Below are 23,229 nucleotides of genomic sequence, written 5' to 3' on the forward strand. Positions count from 1 at the left end.
AAGACGGAGGGCTGCTGGGAGGGAGTGCAGGAATGTAGCAGATGGATCAGAGCTCATGATTGGTTGCTTCTCTTTTCTTCACATTTCAGGAAAAGGGTTCAGCATTCTGACCATTTTCACATGCATTATCATGTAGCCTCAGTGTTTGAAGTAATTATCAGCCATGATTTTTGTCCAAACTCTTATGGCAGGTTAAACTGTACAAGGATAGTCTGTCAATAATATTTCACTGTTTTTACTGTTTATTTGAGAAAATGTTATCCACAGTAGATATGCATATAGCCATGTGTATTTATATGAATATTCATTTAATGTCTATAAATTTCAGTAGGTATGTCATATTAGAAAGCCTTAAACTGAATTTTTATTGCAATGTTTGTGTGAAATTATCTTTTTTTTTAAAGGGTCATGAAGTGCAGTTTCAGATTTTTAGATTCAAGTTTGTCAAGGTTAGTTTATAAATTCAGATATTTGCACCAAAAAAGGTCCAATATTTGTAAAAAAAAAAAAAAATTATCCTTTCTATCCTCATTTTCACTCTCTGTGAATAAAAAGTCAATTTGAAGGGCATTTCCTATTGTAGAAATGGAAATAAACTCCAATAAATAAACTGTCAGGTTATACACAATGCTGAAGACATGAATTAGTGATCCCAAGCAGGTATTTATTGAACAGGTGGTTAAACTGAGAAAGGCAGGTAAATAATGGCAATAAAAACAGTTACAGAGTTGAAGGAGCATTGGTTGATGCTGATGAGGAAGGCATTGAGGGGAACTGTGAGTAAGAGGGCAGTGAAGGAGCTGGTGAAGGGAAACACCACAGAGCCAGCCAGACTACAGACAGGAAGAGGGAACTACGGCGGAACCAATACAAGGGCAGAACCTAGATGGAGCCAGAGACCCGACAGACAGAGGTGGTGGGGCTATGGGAGATGAAGACCCAGATGAAGCTGAGGAAATGAGACACCAGGTATGATTACTCTGGAGGACCAGGGTGGAGCAACGGCTCAAGGGACTGAGGTGAAGGAAGGGACCCGGAAGGCCACGGTGGAGCCAGAGTGAACAAAGACAAAGGTGGAGCCAGAGGGAAGACGGAGCCCACTGGAGTCAAATGGATGGAGGATTGAGGCATAGTCAAAGGCCTGGAGGTACGAGGGAGCCCTGCAGAGAAAGTGGGATGACGGTCCATGGTGAAGACGAGGGAGCATGGAGCCAAGGTGGAGCTGATTGGTCAGAGGCCTGAGGTGGAGTCAGGGGCTATGAGGCCAGAGGTGGAGCTAGGGGATTATCACACCAAGGCAGAGCTGGAGACCGGAAGGCCCAAGGTAGATCCAAACCACTCAGTGGGACCACCGATTGAAGAGCTGAAGGGACCCAGTAGAGACAGGACCAAAGAACTGGCTTGACTTGGCAGAGGAGGAGAGAGAGGAAGGCTGGGCAGGAATGACATCACCGAAGGAGACTTTAAACTCTCAGAGATGCAGGAGATTCAGAACTGGGTGGAACCAACGAAGATGCAGGAGAGTTGTGTTGGAAGGAACCCGGGGAGGAAGCATGGTTTGGATATAGGAGGGAATTACATTGCCTGTGCTCATGGGCTGAAACTGTGCAGCAGGGAGCGAGTGGTCAAGGGCAGGGTCCGACTCAAAACCATCATGCTCCAGTAATATTCCTAGTGGGACGGTCATCTGTGCCAGCTCACGAATCTGGTCAGACATGACAACCGGCTCAGGCTCTGGGATGAGTTGGGCTGCAGGCTCTGGCTCCAGGGTCACCTTGTTCCATGAAAGGACTTTGGCAGGCACTGTCTCATCACTCTTGGTGGGCTGAGGTTTTGAGGTGGACTATGGCTTTGTGACCATGGTGGATGGGGTAAGGTGCTCTCTGGGCTCGGTATCTGCAGCAGGTACTTTATCTGGCTTTGGCTTAGTGGCAGGTTTGAGGAGGGGTGGGGAAGGCCTTGGGAGGAGTTCAGAGGCAGATGGTGTCTCTGTGGTGAAGACCGCAGACACAAAGAAGACTAGAGTGGACTGGGAATGCTGTGCCTTTGTGGCACTGATGTTGTTGCTCACATTGCCTACAGTGAGTGAAGAGCCACTCAGCCACAGCACATATTCAAAATATAATTCCAGGGTACAGGTGGTAGTTCCTGCTGGTAACTGTTGGAAAAGTGGAACATCCAACTCATTCCAGAAGACAGTCTTCAGGGTGTCATTGCTCCAGGACACCAGAGCATGAGGAACTCCTCCTCGTTTGCAAACCACGCATCACACACTACAGGCAGCACAATCCTAACAACCCGTGCACTTTGTCTATGTCTGCTAAAACACTCCTTTCTTTTTCTATTGGTCTCTGGAATTGTCAGTGTGCAGTAAACAAAGTATATTTCATTACATCCATTTCTAGTCATTCAAGACTAAACCTCATGGCCCTGACAGAGACGTGGATCAAACCAGAGGACACTGCTACTCCTGCAGCACTCTCCAATAATTTCTCATTTTCCCACACTCCCCGTCTGACTGGAAGAGGTGGTGGTACTGGTCTGCTTATCTCTAATGTTTGTAAATGTATTCCTTTACCTTCTCTGGGTATTAACAGTTCCTTTGAATCACACTCGGTCACTATTACCCACCCCTTTAAAATCCATTTTGTAGTTGTTATCGACCCCCAGGACCACAAGGTAACTTCTTGGATGAATTAGATGTGCTGCTCTCAACCTTTCCTGAGGATGGTACTCCCCTATTTATGCTTGGAGACATCAGTATCCACGTATAAACCTCAGGCTGCCGACTTCCACACTCTGCTTGCCTCTTTTGATCTCAAGAGAGTGTTAACAATGGCTACTCATAAATCAGGCAACCAACTGGACCTTATTTACACACGACACTGCTCCACTGATCATGTACTGGTTACTCCACTGCACACCTTGGATCACTTCCTCCTCACTCTTAACCTCAACATGGTTCTTGACACAATACATACCCCTCCACATGTCATCTTTTGACGTAACCTACGCTCACTCTTACCCTCTCGGGTATCTGCTATGGTTTCATCTTCGCTTCCTCCCCCTAAACAGTTAGCATCTCTTAATGCTAACAGTGCTACTGATACTTTCTGCTCCACTGCCACTGCTCTTTCTGCCAGCCCATACCACCCCTTCTGCCCCTTGGCTGTCTGATGTTCTCCACGAACATCGTTCTAAGCTCAGGGCTGCTGAAAGGGTGTGGCGCAAATCAAAAAATCCTACGGACCTTAATGTGTATCAGTCACTCTTCCTTCTCTGCTAATGTCTCCACTGCTAAAAGGACATACTATCATAACAAAATTAACAATTCATCTAACTCTTGCATGCTCTTTAAAACATTTTCCTCGCTCCTTAATCCTCCTCCTCCCCCTCCTTCATCAACAGCTGACGACTTTGCCACGTTCTTCATCAATAAAATTAAAACCATCAGTGCACAATTTTCCACAGCACAATCTGTCAAGGACATCTTACCAGCAAACATACACTCGAAACTCATCCTTTCTAATCATCCTACTACTTGTCCGCTTGATCCTATTCTATCTCATCTCCTTCAAGCCATTTTTCCTGCAGTTTTACCTGCACTCACTCACGTCATTAACACACCCCTTCACACTGGTGTTTTTCCCTCACCATTTAGACAGGCTCGTATACCCCACTACTTAAGAAACTCACCCTTAACCCATCTCTTTTAGAGAATTACAGACTGGTTTCTCTTCTTCCTTTCATTGCTAAAACACTTGAATGAGCTGTGTTCATCCAAGTCTCTGCCTTTCTCACACAGAACAACCTCCTCGACAGCAACCAGTCTGGTTTCAGAAGTCGACATTCAACTGAGACTGCCTTGTTCTCAGTTGTTGAAGTCCTAAGACTTGCAAGAGAGGATTCCAAATCTTCAATACTTATCTTGATGGATCTATCCGCTGCTTTTGACACGGTTAACCACCAGATCCTCCTGTCAACCCTATTGGTAATGGGCATCTCAGGAACCGCACTCCAGTGGTTTGAGTCTTACCTCTCAGATAGGTCCTTCAAGGTATCTTGGAGAGGTGAGGTATCTAAGTCGCAACATCTAACTACTGGGTGCCTCAGGGCTCAGTTCTTGGACCGCTTCTCTTCTCTGTGTACATGGCATCACTAGGTTCTGTCATTCAGAAACATGGCTTTTCATATCACTGCTATGCTGATGATACTTAACTCTACCTCTCATTCCATTCTGATGATCCGACGATAGCTGCTCGCATCTCAGCTTGTCTAACAGACATTTCTTGCTGATTGAAGGACCATCACCTTCAACTCAACCTTGCCAAGAGAGAACTGCTTGTTGTTCCAGCAAACCCATCGTTTCATTATAATTTCACCATCCAGTTAGGAACATCAAGCATAACTCCTTCAAAAACAGCCAGAAATCTTGGTGTTATGATTGATGATCAGCTGACTTTCTCAGACCACATTGCTAAAACTGCCCAGTCCTGCAGATTTGCTTTATTCAACATCAAGAAGATCAGGCCCTTTCTTTCGGAACATGCTTCACAACTCCTTGTTCAAGCTCTTGTTCTGTCCAGGATTGACTATTGCAATTTGGCAGGTCTTCCAGCCAGTTCTATCAAACCTTTACAATTAATCCAGAATGCGGGAGCAAGATTAATTTTTAATGAGCCGAAAAGAATGCACGTCACACCTCTGTTTATCAATTTGCTACCAATAGCTCCCAATAGCTGCTCGCATAAATAATGTTTGCCTACAAAACCACCACTGGCTCTGCACCCCTGTACCTAAATTCATTACTTCAGACTTATGTGCCCTCTAGAAGCTTACGTTCTGCAAGTGAATATCGCTTTATTGTGCCATCCCAAAAAGGCACAAAATCACTTTCACAGACTTTTAAATTAAATGTTCCCTCCTGGTGGAATGACCTGCCCCACTCAATCCGAGCAGCGGAGTCCTTAGCCATCTTCAAGAATCGGCTAAAAACACATCTCTTCCATCTTTATTTGACCCTCTAACTCTAGCACTCTCCATTCTAATTCTATTCTAAAAAAAATATATATATATAATTTTTTTAAATACTAACACTAGCTTTTTTTGTATTCTATCTATGTTTTCTTTTTATTTATTATACAATTAACAAAAGTGGCCTCTAACACAAGCTTGCTCTATTCTTTTTCTTTTCTATCTTTATTTATTATATAATAAAAAATAAAAAAATAAAAAACTTGCTACGTGTACTGCGTTAAGCTAACTGAGACTGTTATAGCACTTGCATATCATTGCTCTTTTGTTGATTTTGATTGCTTCCATTGTCCTCATTTGTAAGTCACTTTGTATAAAAGCATCTGCTAAATGACTAAATATAAATGTAAATGTCATAGTCTTCTAGAGGTTGGCCATCTTGTGAGAGGGAGAAGAGCAGGTCAGCAGGGTGGTCAGGCGAATACTCTGCTGGGTTCATGCTGTTTGTACTGTAGGTCTTATTTTACGTCAGCATATAAACAAGGCTGAAGACAAAAATTAGTGAACTAAAGCAGGTATTTATTGAACAGGTGGTTAAATGGAGAAATGTAGGTCGTTCCAAACCACTGATGTCACATGGACTATTTTAATGATGTCCTTACTGCCTTTCTGGGCCTTGAACGTGGTAGTTCCGTTGCTGTCTATGCAGTATCAGAAAGCTCTCAGATTTCTTAAAAAAAAAATATCTTAATTTGTGTTCCAATGATGAACTAGGGTCTTATGGGTTTAGAACATCATGAGGGTGAGTAAGACAGAATTTTCATTTTAGAGTGAACTATGCCTTTAATGTAGGTGATTGCTGGAGATAACATACGAGAAGGTAATACAAGAAGGGAATCCTCACAGATAGGAATCCATAGTCCTAGTTGAGATCAGAACATGAATGGCTAGTGTTGTGTGCTTTTAAGCCCGAGACACACTGCATGATTTTCGGCTGTCCCAGATGAAAGATTGGCATTGTGAATCAATCATGGCAAATCAGAAATCACAATGATTGTTTCACGATGCCAGTCTTTTGTCTGGGACAGCCAAAAATCGTGCAGTGTGTCTCGGGCTTTAGGCAGGGCTTGACAGGTGTGGGTGATGGCCGAGTGAGTGCAGGTGAGGGACAGGAAGTGTAGTTTCTAACTAGGGCAGACTGAGGGCATATGTGACAACTGTCTTATTTTATCACATCATAGCCATTCCCTCCTTTACAGCATGTTGTGTGTTTTGATACTCTTAAATGGCAAGCACTGTGATAGAGCCGTATATGTTTAAAGCTGAGGCAGGCAAAATCGAAATGCAACCACAACAGTTTCAACAATCTTTTTCAGTGTGGAATCTGCTTTTGCTTGCTTAATTTCTTAATTGTTGCTATTAAATTTTAAAAGTACTTGTTGTTTTACAAAAGACGTGTTCGCATTTGTACTGATTCCTCCTTGAATACATATGATGATTGTGCATGTTAAGAGGCATGTCGAGGGGAAATTGTAACTACACCATTCTCCCAATTTCAAATCCTGGTGTTTCAGAAGGTTTTGAGTTCTGAAATTGTTCTGAATTCTTTTTACTGCCTTTATTTTAGTCAAAAGTGCTGGAGTAATGATGCTCGAAAAATGGTTGCTAAATTTCCTTCCTGACTGAACTGATGTTCCCTTATTCCCTATGCCATTCACAGGGCCCTACAAACTGAACATGTTCGCTCCTATAAGATGGCTGAATACTCTTTGAAGTTCCCTTCACCAACCACACAACATGTATGTCCACTTCTGATAGTCACACTGACAGTAGACAAATTAAACAGTTTAGTGAGAGTGATGTGTGCTTTAATGTGTTTAAAATGTGTTTTAAGAGAGTTTCAGTCGACAGAGCCAAAAGTGCCTCATGCCTGTTTCTCTGCTTATGAAGATGAAAGGTTAATATCAAGTTCATCGACATTTTATTAAAAGCAAGGGATTAATTTCCATGTTCATGAACAGAAAATAAATATAAAACAATTATGTACATTGGGGGCAGTGGCTTTTCAAAGGCTTTCAGACTCATTCACACCATATTATTACAGCACGTGGAAGGCAAATCATAATACAGGGAGAAAATAGTTAACTCAAATGGACTACAAAATGTAGTCTCAGTTAGTTTCAGTAATTTCAGTTAAACCATGACAAATAATACATATATACTGTGTGTATATATATATATATATATATATATATATATATATATATATATATATAATTTACTAATACAGCTCCATACTTAACCTCATCATCACATCTTTATGAATCTAGTACATACTTCCCATATTTTATTCATTTCAGTCAGTGAGCTGATGGTTTGGTCACTGTAGTAAGATAAAATAATATTAGAAATGAGAGTTAGTTACAAGCATCATGCATCAGTCAGAAACATATTCATCAATATGAATAGTTGTTTAGCTTCTTAAAATAAAAGTAACTTCATAAATATTTAGGAATGATACATAATCCATAACACTTTCTCCAGTTAACAAAAAAAAATCAAACATTTTTGAGGCATTTGCTTATTTTCTTTTACCACAAGATGGCAGTGGATTGACTTGAAATATATTCATTCCCTCCAATATAATAATTGCTCAAATAAAATTTTTTTTTTAAAAAATGCTCAAAACTTACTAAAATTGCTCTACTTCCAAAATACTGAGGATTTACATTTCAAAATTACTTTTTAATGCTTCTACATGAAAATGCCATCAATGAGCCATTACTCTGCTCTTCAGTCAGCCACAAATGACTAAAATATTGACCAACTAAAGCAACTCAGTCGATGTCTGAACTGCACAATTCAGTGATCCGGAGCCAATTATGGAAAACTCACTAATCACTTCTTTGATTCAGAAACTAAAAGCTGTTTTGGTCAATTCAGTCAAAGCGCTGTGAAGCATGAAAGTGCAAACTTAAATTAGCTTTTATGCACATTCACATACTTTCGCACAATTAACAACACTTAAAAAGTCTTTTCACAGTCTCTATTTTTGTTTGCTTGTTTTTACAGATTTCTCAACACTTTCAATAAATACATCTGTGGAGTTACAACAGCATCTTCAATTCAAAAGAAACAGAGGAATGTAGAGCAGCCCTAATGTCTTGAATTTTTTACAGTGCTATCAGCAGCTAAATGATTAAAGCTGAAACAAAATGCACTTGCGATTAAGAAGGTGAAAGATACAGCGGCAGCTGCGCGACACTGGGAATACTGTCAATGGACACGGACCAAATACTGCTGATAAGCTCAGAAAACACGATATCAAAGAATACAATCAGAGTCTGCAGGTCTAATTAAGGCAATAGACGAGAAACACGTGACAATGAGAAGCTTGATCTGAAAGTCTGGCATAGGAAACAACAGGGCGAATTCACTAAACACCAGCACCACATCGCATTATCTACCCTCCGTCCAACTTAACCTGGTGCTGATATGAGGCTTATTATAGAATCCATCAGATTCAAAGGTCAGCAGCATTTGCTCAATACAATTAGCTAACACTGCTTTATTACTGCCTGGACAAAGCAGACATAGTTCACCCAAACACCAAAATGTATTTTTAGGCCATCCAAGATGTAGGTGACGTTATTTCTTGACCAGAACAGTAAAGACGATTTTTAGCTGAAACCACAATTATTCATAAAATGCAAGTCAATGGCTACCGTCACTTTGAGAGTCAAAAACAGCATATCAGACAACACAAAATTAATACCTGTGGCTCCCGATGATTATATTGAGGTCTTATTCAAGTGAAACAATCAAAACTGAACATTATTTACGACATTATTACATGTAATCCAAAGCTTCAGGCAAGCAGAAAAATTGGGGCCAGTTGTTCAAAAGTAATCTGATCAGATTGTGGCCATCAGATTGGCTCAAATCAATGAAAATGGGTTGTTCAAAAGAAAAAAAGGATTCTGAATTCGGATTAGATCACAAAATCCAATCTTGGTTTTGATCTAGATTAAATCCTCAGTTTGTGTTGTTCAAAACTTTTTAGTAAGACTGGGATCATTTTGATCCCAGCAGAAGGGTGGATTTCAAGAACAAAAATGTAATAAAACTTTAAAACTGGTCCAAAAAATACTACGTTTGTAACATGTAATATATCCCCAAATCCCCAAAAAGCTGTCATTATCAAACACATTAATTAAGCTGTCATTATCAAACACACTACATTGGCAAAATCATCAGAGATGGTCCAGTCAGAAGTAGTTATTTGTGTGAATGTAATGCAAATCTAGAATGCAAAATATTGCATTCCCCCATCTCTTTTTTTTTTCCATCACCATGTCCTGTTAGGGGCTCTGTGGGACACTAGTTGTCCATATTTGGAAATCTGAAAAAGTTTGTATCTGGATCAGGGTGATCCAATCCAATTTTGCTTTGAAAAACCGGCACAAAAGTAAGACGGGTTACCTGATCCTGGATAGCAAAACATGGGATTTCCAAATCCAGATCATTGTGATTCAGATTAAAATTTTTGAACATTCTTTTCTGCGAACTGGTTCTTTCAGACAATGGATGTTTTACGTGTCTAAAGCATTAAAAAATGAATAAACTAGACTTCATCGGCTCATATAAACCATTAGAAACCATAAAAACTTTAATTTGGGCCCCTTCATTCAAGTGCTCATTTCACGCATCCGCATATCAGCGGCTCATCGGTGCAAGTCGAACTGTTTCCTCAGTTCAGTGAGTGTTGGAAGAACTGGAGCGCTGAATCACTTAATTCATCATAGGATCAGATACGCCGCTATGACTGTCAGATGTCTGAAAGTGAGTAGATCTGTGCTGCTCGAGTCACAAACTGTTTTAGTTCGATTTGGAGAACTGGTTCAGATAGTTCACTGAAAAGATCAGGTTCAGAAGAATGATTCGTCCACGAACCAGACATCACACCGGATCATTTGTCTGAGGCTGTGGATTACAGGTGATAATGTTATATTTAATGTTCAGTTTCTTGCACAGACCGGATCGTTTTGCTTCATAAGACCTCAAAATATTGTCAAGAGCCACGGGTATTCATTTTGTGTTGCCTGATATGCTTTTTTTTATTCTCAAAGATGGGCAGTCGCTGAATTGCATTTTATGAATCACCACGGTTTCAGCTAAAAGTATTTACATCTTGGATAGCCTGAGAGTGAGTAAATTAACAGCAAATATTCCTTTCTGGGTGAACTATTATTTTAATTTATAGATAATGTCTCTTGCTTTTGTTCCTTCGTTGTGTTGTAAGTCACTCTGGTTATAAAGTGTCTGCTAAATGCATAAAAAAAATCAATTGGAGAAGGAGGTTATAATAACTGACTGTACTTTCAGATCCAGACATTTTTTTTTTTTTTTTCTTTTAAAGAGCCGCTTCAGGCATTTGGATGCTGTGCAGTCTCTGTAAAGTACATCAGCTCTCCTGCTGTTTAGATATTTTGCTAAAAAACAGAAGACCAAACTACTTTTTATTTTTTGCAGTGTTTGCACCTGATTTGTTAAATGAATTAATTTTGTTAATTAGGTGCTGAAACATTGTAGGCAGTGTTTGCAAATGTGAATTCGCCCAGAGAGTTGCGTCTCAAGTATCTGTTCCTCCAGTCAGTATAAACTCTATCAAATGTCATGGATCATTGGCTGTAAAGCACAGGAGGCATAAATCTGCACCGTATACTGAGATGGCACTTGTGTTTTCATGTCTCACATGTGTCTCTTTGTGCACATTTTTTCATCTCATGAAAGAGTCAATCTAAAACACTCCCCATCAAACGTTCTATCTCATTCGGTCCTCGTTGCGTGTGTTATTTGGCCCCGTTTTTTTTTTTTTTCAGGAGTCTGCAGCTCCTGGCTCACTCTCATCTTCATCCAGCTCCTGTTCGTCAGATGGGAGATGCACACGCTGCTCGTCCATTCGCTTGGCCTGAACTCTCTGGATTAGGCTGAAGAAATCCTCGTCTGGGACGGTTGGGGCCCGCGGACCCCCTTCAGGAGGAGAGCAGCGCTGGTCATCTATCCTGGACGACTGAACAAATGCACAGAGAAACAGTCAGTTCACTAGGAAGTGTTTTTATTTGACACAAACAGACATGAGCTACTTGTCCAGCAGTGCTGGGGAGCAACTAACCAGCAGCAGTGATGCCACTAACTTGAAACAATTCACTAACTTAACATGATTCACAACTTAACTAAAACAACATAAACAGCGTATCCGCATACGGTGCTGCTGACACAGAACAGCATACGTTGTTTACATGTGTGATACTCTCCAAAATGGCACTATAGGGTGATGCAGAGGAGACGAATTGTTGAATAAAGTTGTTATTTTTGTTTTCTTTGCACACAAAAAGTATTCTCGTAGCTTCGTAAAATTACGGTTGAACCACTGATGTCACATGGATTATTTTAACTATGCTTCTGAGCCTTGAATTCTTTGGGGGGGTCAGAGAGCTCTCGGAATTCATCAAAAATATCTTCATTTGTGTTCCAAAGATGAATGAAGGTCTTACAGGTTTGGAACGACATAAGGGTGAGTAATTAAAGGGATACTCCACCCCAAAATGAAAATTTTGTCATTAATCACTTACCCCCATGTCGTTCCAAACCCGTAAAAGCTTTGTTCGTCTTCGGAACACAATTTAAGATATTTTGGATGAAAACCGGGAGAGTTTAAATAGTTTTAGTTCATAGCCTTGAATGCCAAACGCACTTCTAAGCTCACTGGAGTTTAGAACAGAACAAAAGTCACTGTGAGATAAAACACACCAGACGAATTTAGTCTCAATGCATTTCCGTCACAGATTTCACTGATTACTGAAGGCTCTATTCCTCACCTGACATTTGATGAGCATGTTGAAGAAGTCGTCGCTGGGCTCCTGCGGGTCATTCTCTCCACACAGGTGGCCCAGGTTATTGTGGGTGATTCTGAGTCCGGGCAGGTTACTGACGCTCACCCTCTGATCGTCCAGACGGCGGCTCTGAGAGCTGGCGATCAAATCGAAGAGCTCTTCCGTTTGAGGAGACGTCAACAGGTTGGCATCTGAGAAACAGCACAAACAACTCGCGCTTTATGATTTTAATCTGTGATCGTTTTACACTGATGATGAGCTTTGTCAGATCGTTGGACAAAAGTGGTGCTGACTGAACTGTTTTTCAAGCAAATTAGAAAATGCAAATGCAAAAAAAATAATTATTTAAAAAATATATAATTTTAGTACATTATAAGTTGATTTCAGGGAAAAATAAAGTTATGACTTTAAAATGAGTAAATTACTAAAACTTTAAAATTAAAATAAAAGGGGAAAATGCAAAGAATAAAATTCATTCAAAATATTGAAGAAGAAAAAAACAGTAAGGTCCCATTAGTTGACGTTAGTTGACTAACAACGAACAATGTATTTGTCACTGAATTTATTAATCTTTGTAAACGTTACTTGATATAAATACAGCTGTTCATTGTGAGCTCATGTTAGCTCAGGTCCATTACGTAATATGAACAGATAAAACTTTTGTTTAAAATGTATTAATAAATGCTGAAAATAATTAATACATGCTTTAGTTAACTACATTATGAACTAACAATGAAAAACACTTCTAATGTTAACAAATGCAGTCTCATTGTTTGCACTAATTTGCATCATAAATCAACCACTTTCACTGTATGTAAATAAGGCAGAGGGAACATTCTTTAAAATGTATCCATAATCGTACGTGTTTGAAATAACATGAGATGAGTAAGTGATAGCTGTGTGATCTCTTCCTTTAAGAAACAGTGAGATCTCTTGAGTGTCAGAGAGACGGTGTGACTGACCGATCATGTCATTGAGTTTATTTTTATCTGCTCCTCCGGCGTTCTCTCCATTGGGCGGCTCGTCCAGCTGACAGCGCTGATCATCCATACGGCTGCTCTGAAACTTACTCAACAGGTCAAAGAAGCAATCCTCATCTGACGCGTCACGAGCCAGTTTCTGCAGAAAACACACATCAGAACAATCAGCTGTAATCAGCCCAGCTACATTCACAGCATGACATCAGTGTGCACGTTCAAAAGATAATTATGTCACGTTCATCCGTCACTCTTACAGCCATTAGACTCTGAATGGATAGAGCCTAAATCATATTGCACTACAGTCTAAATGTAGCATATGGGTGAAAGTTATGTTTATGATACAGAAAAACAAAAACATCATGGAGTACAAGTGGAACAAATAATATACAGTATGTGAATCAAAAGATCTAAAAATAATAATAAAATAAAAAAGCGTAAAGAAAAGCTTTTAGTTTTATTTTTTCTTGCATTGTGACATTATTTACGTTATAAGTCTAAAAAAGTTTAAAAGTCTCTTTAATTTAATACATCCAGATGTTCTACGTTTGATGTTTATTTTGTTTTTGTAATTAATCTTTTATTGCATGCTATAAAATTACTGTAATATAATTTTTCTAAATTACCATAAATTTAAAGATACTATCATGCATAATAAATATAGCCACAATCTAAATACTTTACTATTATTTAAACAATATATATATATATTTTTTTCACATTATAGTAATGAAAATGGGGGAATGTCACCATGCAAAAAAAATGTCTAAACATTATTTTTTCTTTTGTAATTAGATATTTTGTATACTATAAAATTACAGTAATTTTCTAAATTACCATAAATTTAAAGATACTGTGATGTATGATAAAAAAAAAAAAAGCTATAACGTAAATACTGTTATTTAAACAATATATAAGCTTCTTTTTTCACCTTATAGTAATGAGAAATGGACCCAGTTCTATTCATTCTATTGATAGGATTGGAACCTATAAATAGAATTCATATTTCTAGCATGAAATGTTTTTCGTTTTCTGTTTTAAGTAATTTATATATATATATATATATATATATATATATATATATATATATATACATATATACATATGTATATATATATATATATATATGGGCTGAAATATGACAAATTCCTAAAATGTTTGGTGACATTCACCAGATCATATTAGTGAAAATGCCGTATTATACGAGCGTATATGAACCTTGGGTTCCTGGTCATGTGTTGGTGTATCTGTCCTGACATTAGTGAATGCTCATGTGAGCTCTTATCTACATCTTAACAGCTCTCTCTCTGTGTGTGTGTGTGTGTGTGTGTATGTGTGTGTGTGTGTGTGTGTGTGTGTGTGTGTGTGTGTGTGTCACGATGACCTTTCAGTGGTCAGATGCACACACACTAAAACACTCTCCACAACAGGGTACAGAAACCAAGACCAAAACACTCAAATACAAAAACTAAAGATCTTGAAAGATTCATAACTAAAAATTAAAATGCCTTTTAACACATCTCAGTCACCCTGATTCAAAGGTCACCTTAAAACCAGTGGCACATAAGCTGCTGTTTGATTCAGTGATCTGTAATCAGTCAATAGCAGCGTGAAATGAGCATGCATGAGCGACCCAACCCTGTTCAACAACACTTCCACAAACCAGGCACATATAACGGCACATTCCACTGTAACAACCGATGTCCTGTATCAGCATGCATGCTAATAACATTCAACCACAGTTAAGACAATCACCTATCATGACAAAGCTTAATCGTCACATCCCAGCTCATCGAGCAACACAAGACCAAATCACATTCAGATTCAAGTGTCCCGACAGCACAATCTTACAATGCAACGCAATATAAAGCCAGCAGATCACTATAATAGTGAGTCTAAATATGAATACTTATGGAGCGATTCATTAATCCACAGCCGATCATCCAATCACAGACGCATCTCGCTCTATTCCATCAGTGTGTGTCCTATCTTTCTCTCTCTGTCCATCTTTGTGCCTGACTGTGGGAAAACAACTCATTAATTTGGCTCTGATTATGGGACAGTTGGGGGAGGGAGGATGGAATTTAGGGTCAATAATGAACAGACACTGTTAAACAAACTATTTAAACACACCCTCAAAGACCGCAGACTGTTAAAACACACGATCACATACAAATATATGCAAATACAAAGTCATGCACAGCAAAGTCTCACATTCTTCAGCCTGTATGTCTGTCAACCGTCAGCGTCCGGTCTCTGCTACACCTTCCCTTGACTGCTCGTCTGTCTCTGTTCAGCTCTCACTGTTGCTCATGCATTTACTTCAATAATTCAGTTACACGGAGGGTGAGATACAGAGAGAGAGAGCGAGTGAATGGACCATGAAAGGTCTTTGTCCAAATAACATCATCACGGTTTCCATAGAAACCCTTGACCCCGGTGTTATGGCCTTTGGTCACGCGCGTAAACCCTAAAACAGCCACCGACACTGTGTGTGTCGAAGGTCGAGGACTGGGGTCTTTTTTTGCATTACCATGTCAACAATGAACCTAAAATTAGCTAAAAATGATCCTAAAATAATGGCAATCGTGTGTGAAGCCTCCATGCAAAATTACTGCTTTTGTATTGTAAACGTGTTGAAAAAGCTGCAATTAGGATCAAATAAGCAGTTAAAACAGTATCAAAATAGTAGTCTAAATTTATTTATAATCTGAAACAATATACCCAAATTTTTATTTTTACTACAAATGCTACTATAATGTATAAATGCTTTTTGCATTCCAATAATTTGGTAAAATAATGTCACAGTGTAATGTAAGATGATAGTCGTGAACAAGCGTCAGCAGCAGGAAATGATACACACTGAGACATATTTTCATATATGCCCCGTCCTCTGGAAAAGTCACATGCACACAGATGCATTAGCAGCCACGCAGCTGGAGTATATTGATTAACAAAGGAACACAGAGAGCCACGGCTATCAAGTGAAACCTTTAGTGAAGCGCTTTAAAACATAGATTGAATTAAAGCCCTGCAGACAGACACATCTGCACACTTACACTCTATGACTGTCAGCAAAAAACTGTTCATCTCATTAAAACACTGCTGCACTAGCAACTTTCAAAACCTAAGCAGTATATGTATGTATGTATGTATATATATATGATGTTTTATTAAAAAAGTTTGGGATGAGCACGTTCAGATAATTAACACGAGAGGAGCACAATCAGTAATCAACCCAGTTAACAAGATAAGAGGTGTGTATATATACACAGCAGACTTACCTCTGTTCCTTGACAGTTTTCCAGCATCCCTCCGCCACCCCTTCTCCGCACTTACACTTACAACTATTCCTGTCCTAACCTGTAGGGGGGCCAAAATTCCGAGCTCAGAGCCCTCCCCTTGGACAGCACGCCAAATACGCATAAACCTTATTCTATTTATTATATGTAAGTGTGAAGTCGTGAAATATATATATATATATATATACACAAATTTGTTTAATGACATGGGTATGACAGAGGTATAACAATTTGAAGGTGGTTTATGAGGACACTGCGTATGTCCCCGTAATTCAAAAGGCTTAAAAAACATGCTAAATGGTGTTTTATTTTTAAATCTAAAAATGCACAAAGTTTCCTGTAAGGGGTAGGGTTAGGTGTAGGGTTGGTGTAGGGCAATAGCACAAACAGTTTGTATGATATAAAAACCATTACGCCTATGGAGAGTCCCTGTAAACCACAAATACCAACGTGTGTGTGTGTGTGTGTGTGTGTGTGTGTGTGTGTGTGCGTGTATGTATAGATAGATAGATAGACAGACAGACAGACAGACAGACAGACAGACAGATAGATAGATAGATAGATAGATAGATAGATAGATAGATAGATAGATAGATACTCACTGCAGGTGTGACATGGACAGTGATGTCATCCGTGTCCACAGGTGAGTCGAGCCAGTGTCTCTCATCTGATGACTGACTTTCTGCGTAACTTTTGCTTCTGCTAGACTGAGACAGCTGGTTCCTCGACCTCCTCGAAATACCATCAACATCCGGAGCATCTCCATTCTGCAGCACAACAGCAACATACATCAGCATCACATCAGCCTCAAATCAACATTACATCAACATCACATCCTGAATCACAGCAGCATCACATCTACAGCATTAAAGCAACACGTGTCTGTGTTTCTGCACGACCATGATTCTGCCGAGCAGGACATGCTCCTGGATGAGAGTCCATCATTTGATGTTGACTTTAGGGTTAGAGTTTGTTTAACAGGCGTTTAAACTAAAAAAGATTTTGATTCAGGTTCATGTCCTGCATGGTAAAATCCTGGTCACTCAGATGTTGAGCATGTGACCTTTTCAGAGCTGTATTTCCACAGGTCCACACTCTCCATGCTGGCTTTCTTGGTGAACTTGGGTCTGGCTCCTGTTGGAGAAAAGAAGCAGATATTGATGATAATTCATGTAATATCAATTTACAGACTGCAGACATGTAGTTTTGGACAGCCATACTCTACAGAATTACTTCAGCACTGAAGTAAGCTGTCAATCATGATTATGAAAGCTGTCTCATACATTTGTATATATGGTATGTTACTCCACTAAAAGCTTTCTTAACCCTTCAAAAGAATTCTTTTGAAAATCAATGTCAAATTGAACAGATTTCCATTGTGAAAATACCATATAGTGTATCGACTAGCCCCACTGTAGTGTTATTTACGTATTGAGATACTATTATAGGTTTTAATAATATTTTCAATTTCATTTATAGATTTTCATTTTAGTTTATGTTTTAGTAGTGTTGCTGTGTGATTGGTCATTTAAGATTTTTTGTTATTTTGAAAATACAGTATATCTATACTAATTTCATTCATTTTTATTTCAGATTTTCTGATTCAATTTTTACTACTTTGAATTTAACTAAACAAAAATGTTGAAATTGATAGATTTTTTATTACATGCATGTATATAATGACCCTGCCCTGCTGTCCCATATACTGAAGGATGGGTGAAGTGTTTAATGTGGTGTGTCGGTGTCAGGTTGTGCTTGTCATCTGCAGATACACATACTGTATAGATATGATTTGTCTGAGACTGTGTTACCCTGCACTTTAAACTCAGATTCAGACGGAGAGAGATCCGCATCCTTCACCCCTAGAGCCTCCATCAGCTCCTCCACATTCATCCTGGCCGTCAGCTCTCCGTTCCTGTCTCCGATCTGAGCAAAGCAAACCACACAGTTACACACATGCCAAGCAGGACTGTTACTGCTGGGCAGAGAATCAGTGTGGCTTCACCTCTCTGGAGATTTCCAGGTGTTTCCGGGCATGATGCAGAGCCTGACGGTGCTTTCCCAACGACACGTAAGCGTTACCCAGACTCCAGCAGGCCCGGCCCTCCCCGACCCTACCAGACACACAGAGCACATCACCGTTAAGAGTCATGCTGATATGAGAATGAGTCTGTGTGTGTGTGTGTGTGTGTGTGTGTGTTCACGGCTCCCACCTGTCGTTGAGCTCCTGAGCAATGAGCAGGTGTTTGAGGTGATATTCTATGGCACGTTCATACTCCTGTAGCAGTGTGTATGTGTTTCCCAGACTGTAACACGCCTGAGCTTCCATCACCTGATCCTTCAGCTGCCGAGAGAGCTGCAGAGTTTTCCTGAACAACAGAGAAAAACATCTGTAAAGAACTCACCGAGGCTGCATTTATTTGATCAGAAATACAGTAAAAATTTAGAAATATTATTAGAAATTGAAATAACTGTTTTTCTATTTTAATATATGTTAAATGTAATTTATTGCTGTGATCAAAGCTGCATTTCCAGCATCATTACTCCAGTCTTCCGTGTCACCTGATCCTTCAGAAATCATTCTAGTATTCAGATTTTCTGTGCAAGAAACATTTCTGGTTATTATGCTGCCCGATATTTTTGTGGAAACTGTAGTACATTTTATTTTTCAGGATTCACAGATGAACAGAAAGTTCAAAAGAACAGCATTTGTTTGAAATAGAAATCTTTTGTAACATTGTAAAAGTCCGTACTGTCACGTCTGATCAATTCAATGCATCTTTGATAAATAAAAGTAATATTTTTTTAATTAAGAAACACCACACCTCTCCTCAATAAGCCTCTCCCCAATGTGTTAATCATAAGCCGTATGATTAACATATTTTCAAAAGTACTATTTAGTTATTTAGTGTAAAATTGTTTATAATGACGGAATAATACAGAGTGTGCTTACATATAAATACATGACAAAAAATGTCTAAATCAAGGTGTTATTGTGAGTTTTACCGCACAACCAGAAGTAAATAATCCACAGATGTATGTAAACTATTACTGTGACGCATGCGTTTACTCTTTTATTGTCATTATTTTATTCTTTCATTTATTTTCCTTATGTCTACCTTTATGTTTTTCTTCTTGTTTGTCACAAGTGACATTTTCTGCCGATGCTTTTTAATGTCCTCCTGTTTGTAGAAAATCGTTTCTGTTTCTTTAATAAACAGCTGGTCGTACGTGACGCATCCTCTAGATGGCGCTGTAGTCATTGTTACCTGTAATACTCTGTGGCTGCATTGAACTGGCCCAGGAAAATGAGAGCGTTGCCTAGGTTACTGTATGCTCTGCGCTCAGCGGCCTTGTCGCCAAATTCCTTTGCAATGGAGAGACGCTGGAAAAACAAGGAGGGACTGTGTGTTACTCTGAAACGCAGATCCCTGCTGGAATGAGCTGCTGTCTCAGCCACAGCAGAGGCTTCACATCAACATACAGTTAGATGAGTGAATGAGCTCTTATGGTCAGTGGCGTTTGGCTCGTACCTCTCTGTGGAACTTGATGGCCTCGACAAAATTACCCAGCAGGTAATGAGTGTTGCCAAGGTTACCGAAGGCTCTTCCTTGTGCAGCTCGGTCTCCCAACTCCTTCACCAGAGACAGATTCATCCTGAAACAGACAACTCTCTGCATTTCACTTTATTCGAGTAAAAACACATTCATTTTCCCCATAGAAAAACAGATTTTTAACAATTACACACTCCTGAAAAAAATAAATAAATTTGATTAATTGTACTGAATGTGCACTTGTAGTGTACATCATGTATATTATTTTTAAAAACTGCCCTTGCAGATAATATATTGACTTAAATAAAAGGCCACTTAAGTGACTTCAAGAGACACTTTCATGAATGTTTCTTCTTTTTAAAAAGTGCACTTTGTAATAATGTTCAAATTAAAAGTTTTATTTAATGTTTTAATAATTGAATGTAGTACACTTATTTTGACATGTTGACTATACTAAAGTGCATGTAAAGTACTTTATTATAATTTTAAATGTAGTGTGTTATTCAGTTACATTTAGAGTTAATATATTTTTTAAAAAGTACTAAATTGCAACTCCAATATGACTGTGTAATTGAAAATATTTTTAAGTACAAGACATACAAGTTTCAGTAGAAATGACATTAAAGAATGGCCTAAATTTAAGATTGCATATATAAAATGTCTGTGCATTAACATAAATGAATAGCTTAATGTGATATATATTTGTCAGTCATACATAAATGAAACTACTTTATGTACTTATGTACTGAATGTGTTTTAAATACACAATAACCAGGTTCATAAATTTACCATCAACAAATCCAATTTGTTTCAGTCTTATACTAACCGAATATTGCTTGTTCTACAGTACAGTACTACTTTTTAACTGAATAAATGTAATTGTTTTCAGTTGTGTTTGCTGATTCTAAAAAAAAAAATTAACATCAAATAAATGCAAATAGTTAATAATAAACGATGCCATGTTTTTTTGTTTGTTTGTTTTTTTTTTGAGTGCATAAATCTGACCTGTTTCATTGATGTATGACTGACAAACATGCATCGCATTAATGTTAAATCTCTGCAATGTTTTCCTAGTAAACAGACACAGAAGGAGCTAATAATGACTGTTTGAGGCTGTTTGTCCTCTGTCTGACACCTCTGGTCTCTCTGCGTCTCATTTATGTGCCGTTTAACCTTCTGGATCTGCTAAATGTCGCTGTTAATAATGAGCTGCGCTGCAGTCGGGCAAACAGGTCTCGGTGGGTTCTGCCTAATGATGCTCAGATGGTTCAGTAAACTCTCCATTGCTCCTGTGTGTGTGTGTGTGTGTGTGTGTGTGTGTGCTAGACTCACTCATAGAAGGCCGTGGCTCGCTGCAGTGTGTCTCTGACATCAGGAGGAAGCTCTCCGGGATCCTGTGAGACGCCCCAGAGCTGCTGCTTACCTTTGGCGTGAAACACGTTCCCCATGTTATACAGAGCCCTGGCCTCGCCGACCTGCACACAGCAGCCGATTGTACACTGCTTATAATTTTTCAATTCTTCAATTCAACAGACCAGACTCAACAGTACAGAAACCTTTGAGAAACATCACGCCGGCTCTGCTCTGAAACCAAGTGTGCCGCCTAACTAGACACCACTTTATAGTTAACATGAGATCAAAATTATGAGATACATCACATTTAAGAGGTGCAATGGCTTGCAAATGCTGCATTATGACATTGCCTGCTTAATTGTACTGAATGTGCACTTGTAGTTTATTTAAAAAAATTGTAATTTCAGATATTATAATATTAATGAAATAAAAGGCCGCTTAAGTGTATTTAAAGACAGACACTTTCGTGACTGTTTCTATAAACACACTTAAGTACACATTTAAAAAGTACACTTTGTAATCGTCAAATTAAAAGCTTTACATCAAAGTACATATTAAATCATAACATTTTTTTAAAAGTAAAAGTAAAAACGTCTTTTAAAAAAGCACTTAAAGCACTTGATAATAATTTTAAAGAAGCACATGTACAGCACTTGATTATAATTTTAACTGTAGTGTTATTTGATATTACATTACTATTAGTTACTATATTTTAAACTAAATTACTACTAAATTGCAACTTCATTATTATAAATGTGTAATTACAATATGATACAATACATGATATACAAGTTTTAATAGAAATGACATTAAATAATATTTTAGTTTATCATAAATGTTTGTCAGTACATTCAGCAGAACTGTAACCATATTTCATAGGCAATAGAAGTAATTATAAAATTGCATAAAGATGTACTTAAGTCCTGCTTAAGTGGGTCAAAACACTCTAATAAAGTTCAGATAATTGCATTTAATATCAATTTAAACTACAATATATATATATACTTTTTTTTTTTTTGAATTGCAATTAACATGTATTTTCATTATCCAAAAAAAATATATACCGTATTCAGTTTTCACTTGCATATATTCTTTTAAAGTATATTATTTCTGTAATAAATACTCACTAAGTAGGTTTCACAAGAGTTGCTCCAAACTAGCCTACGTTACACAGCATAACATGTATTCCTCATGGTCAAGGCAATCCCAGAATCCAAGGTTTACGTTTACACTTATTTACAATTATCAGATTATTTTACCCAAAGTGACTTAGATTGCATTCAAGGTATTTTTATCAGCTCATGCATTCCCTGAGAATACAACTGCAAATCATATTTGTGGTTTGTTTGGTTATCAAACCCATCAATGTGTGCTCCAGTAACACATTCAGTCTCCATTCAGTGAGAGTACTTGCTCAAACAAAAATAAATGAATTTTAAAAAAGAAAAACAGTAAAGGTGATATTGACTTTGAGCTGCAGTGTTTTTATTCATCATAACCTCAGACGCCATGTCTGTACATTAACCGTCTGATGAACATTGCTTAAAAAAACTGAAAATCTCTTTCTTCATCTAGTCATATCCAATACAGACATCCTGACAGAGGTTATCTCACCTTATCTCCTTGTTCTTGAGAAATGTCCAGGTGTCTCTGACAGCACACAGCTGCTTCATCATAGCGGCCCAAAACCTTCAGAGTGTTTCCCAGATTTCCGCTGGCTTTCCCTTCCCCAATCCGGTCTCCGATCGTCCTGAATCCCAATGCAACTCTGTTTATTTTCATCGAATACAAACTTGCATGAAACTGAAACTATTGATGACTATAAATGGCAGTCTCACCGAGCGAGCGTGAGGTCGTGCCGATGGTACTCCAGGGCTTTGCCGTACTCCTTCAGGTAGAAGTAAGCGTTGCCCAGCTGGCTGTAAATGGCACTGAGGGTCTTGAGATCTTCTGTTCCCACCTGAACAGCAGCTTCAAAGAACGCTGTACCACCTTTAAAATCTCCTGCTTTACACAGTCTTTCTCCCTCCAGCGCCAGCTCCAGACAAGATGCCTCCATCCTGCAAGCACAAGGCATTCAGATCCTATAATGAATTAAAACAATGGGCTTTGTCCGGAAAAAATGCCATAATGTTGTCACGTTCGGTGAAAGGCTAAACACAAAATCTTAGCA

The 23,229-nt window shown here is 38.6% G+C and overlaps 1 protein-coding gene across 2 annotated transcripts in view; it reads right to left on the reverse strand.

The window, feature by feature from the left end:
• Positions 1 to 6,826: 6,826 nt before the first annotated feature.
• Positions 6,827 to 23,229, reverse strand: part of gpsm1b (G protein signaling modulator 1b) — a 31,463-nt gene continuing 15,060 nt past the window's right edge. Inside the window, exons 2-14 of one of the 2 annotated variants that reach the window (XM_058775063.1) lie at positions 22,895 to 23,116; positions 22,671 to 22,806; positions 21,036 to 21,178; positions 19,683 to 19,806; positions 19,419 to 19,534; positions 18,363 to 18,518; positions 18,155 to 18,263; positions 17,961 to 18,075; positions 17,213 to 17,283; positions 16,752 to 16,916; positions 12,833 to 12,989; positions 11,856 to 12,061; positions 6,827 to 11,047 (exon numbers count right to left, since the gene is read on the reverse strand). In XM_058775063.1, coding sequence (XP_058631046.1) covers positions 10,853 to 11,047; positions 11,856 to 12,061; positions 12,833 to 12,989; positions 16,752 to 16,916; positions 17,213 to 17,283; positions 17,961 to 18,075; positions 18,155 to 18,263; positions 18,363 to 18,518; positions 19,419 to 19,534; positions 19,683 to 19,806; positions 21,036 to 21,178; positions 22,671 to 22,806; positions 22,895 to 23,116 — 1,915 coding nt within the window. In that variant the 3' untranslated portion in view covers positions 6,827 to 10,852. Of the gene's footprint in view, positions 11,048 to 11,855; positions 12,062 to 12,832; positions 12,990 to 16,751; positions 16,917 to 17,212; positions 17,284 to 17,960; positions 18,076 to 18,154; positions 18,264 to 18,362; positions 18,519 to 19,418; positions 19,535 to 19,682; positions 19,807 to 21,035; positions 21,179 to 22,670; positions 22,807 to 22,894; positions 23,141 to 23,229 lie in introns of both variants that reach the window. The other variant, XM_058775064.1, reaches the window with a different exon arrangement.

Source organism: Onychostoma macrolepis, chromosome 05 (genome assembly GCF_012432095.1).
Source record: "Onychostoma macrolepis isolate SWU-2019 chromosome 05, ASM1243209v1, whole genome shotgun sequence".
NCBI classification, from domain to species: Eukaryota; Metazoa; Chordata; class Actinopteri; order Cypriniformes; family Cyprinidae; genus Onychostoma; species Onychostoma macrolepis.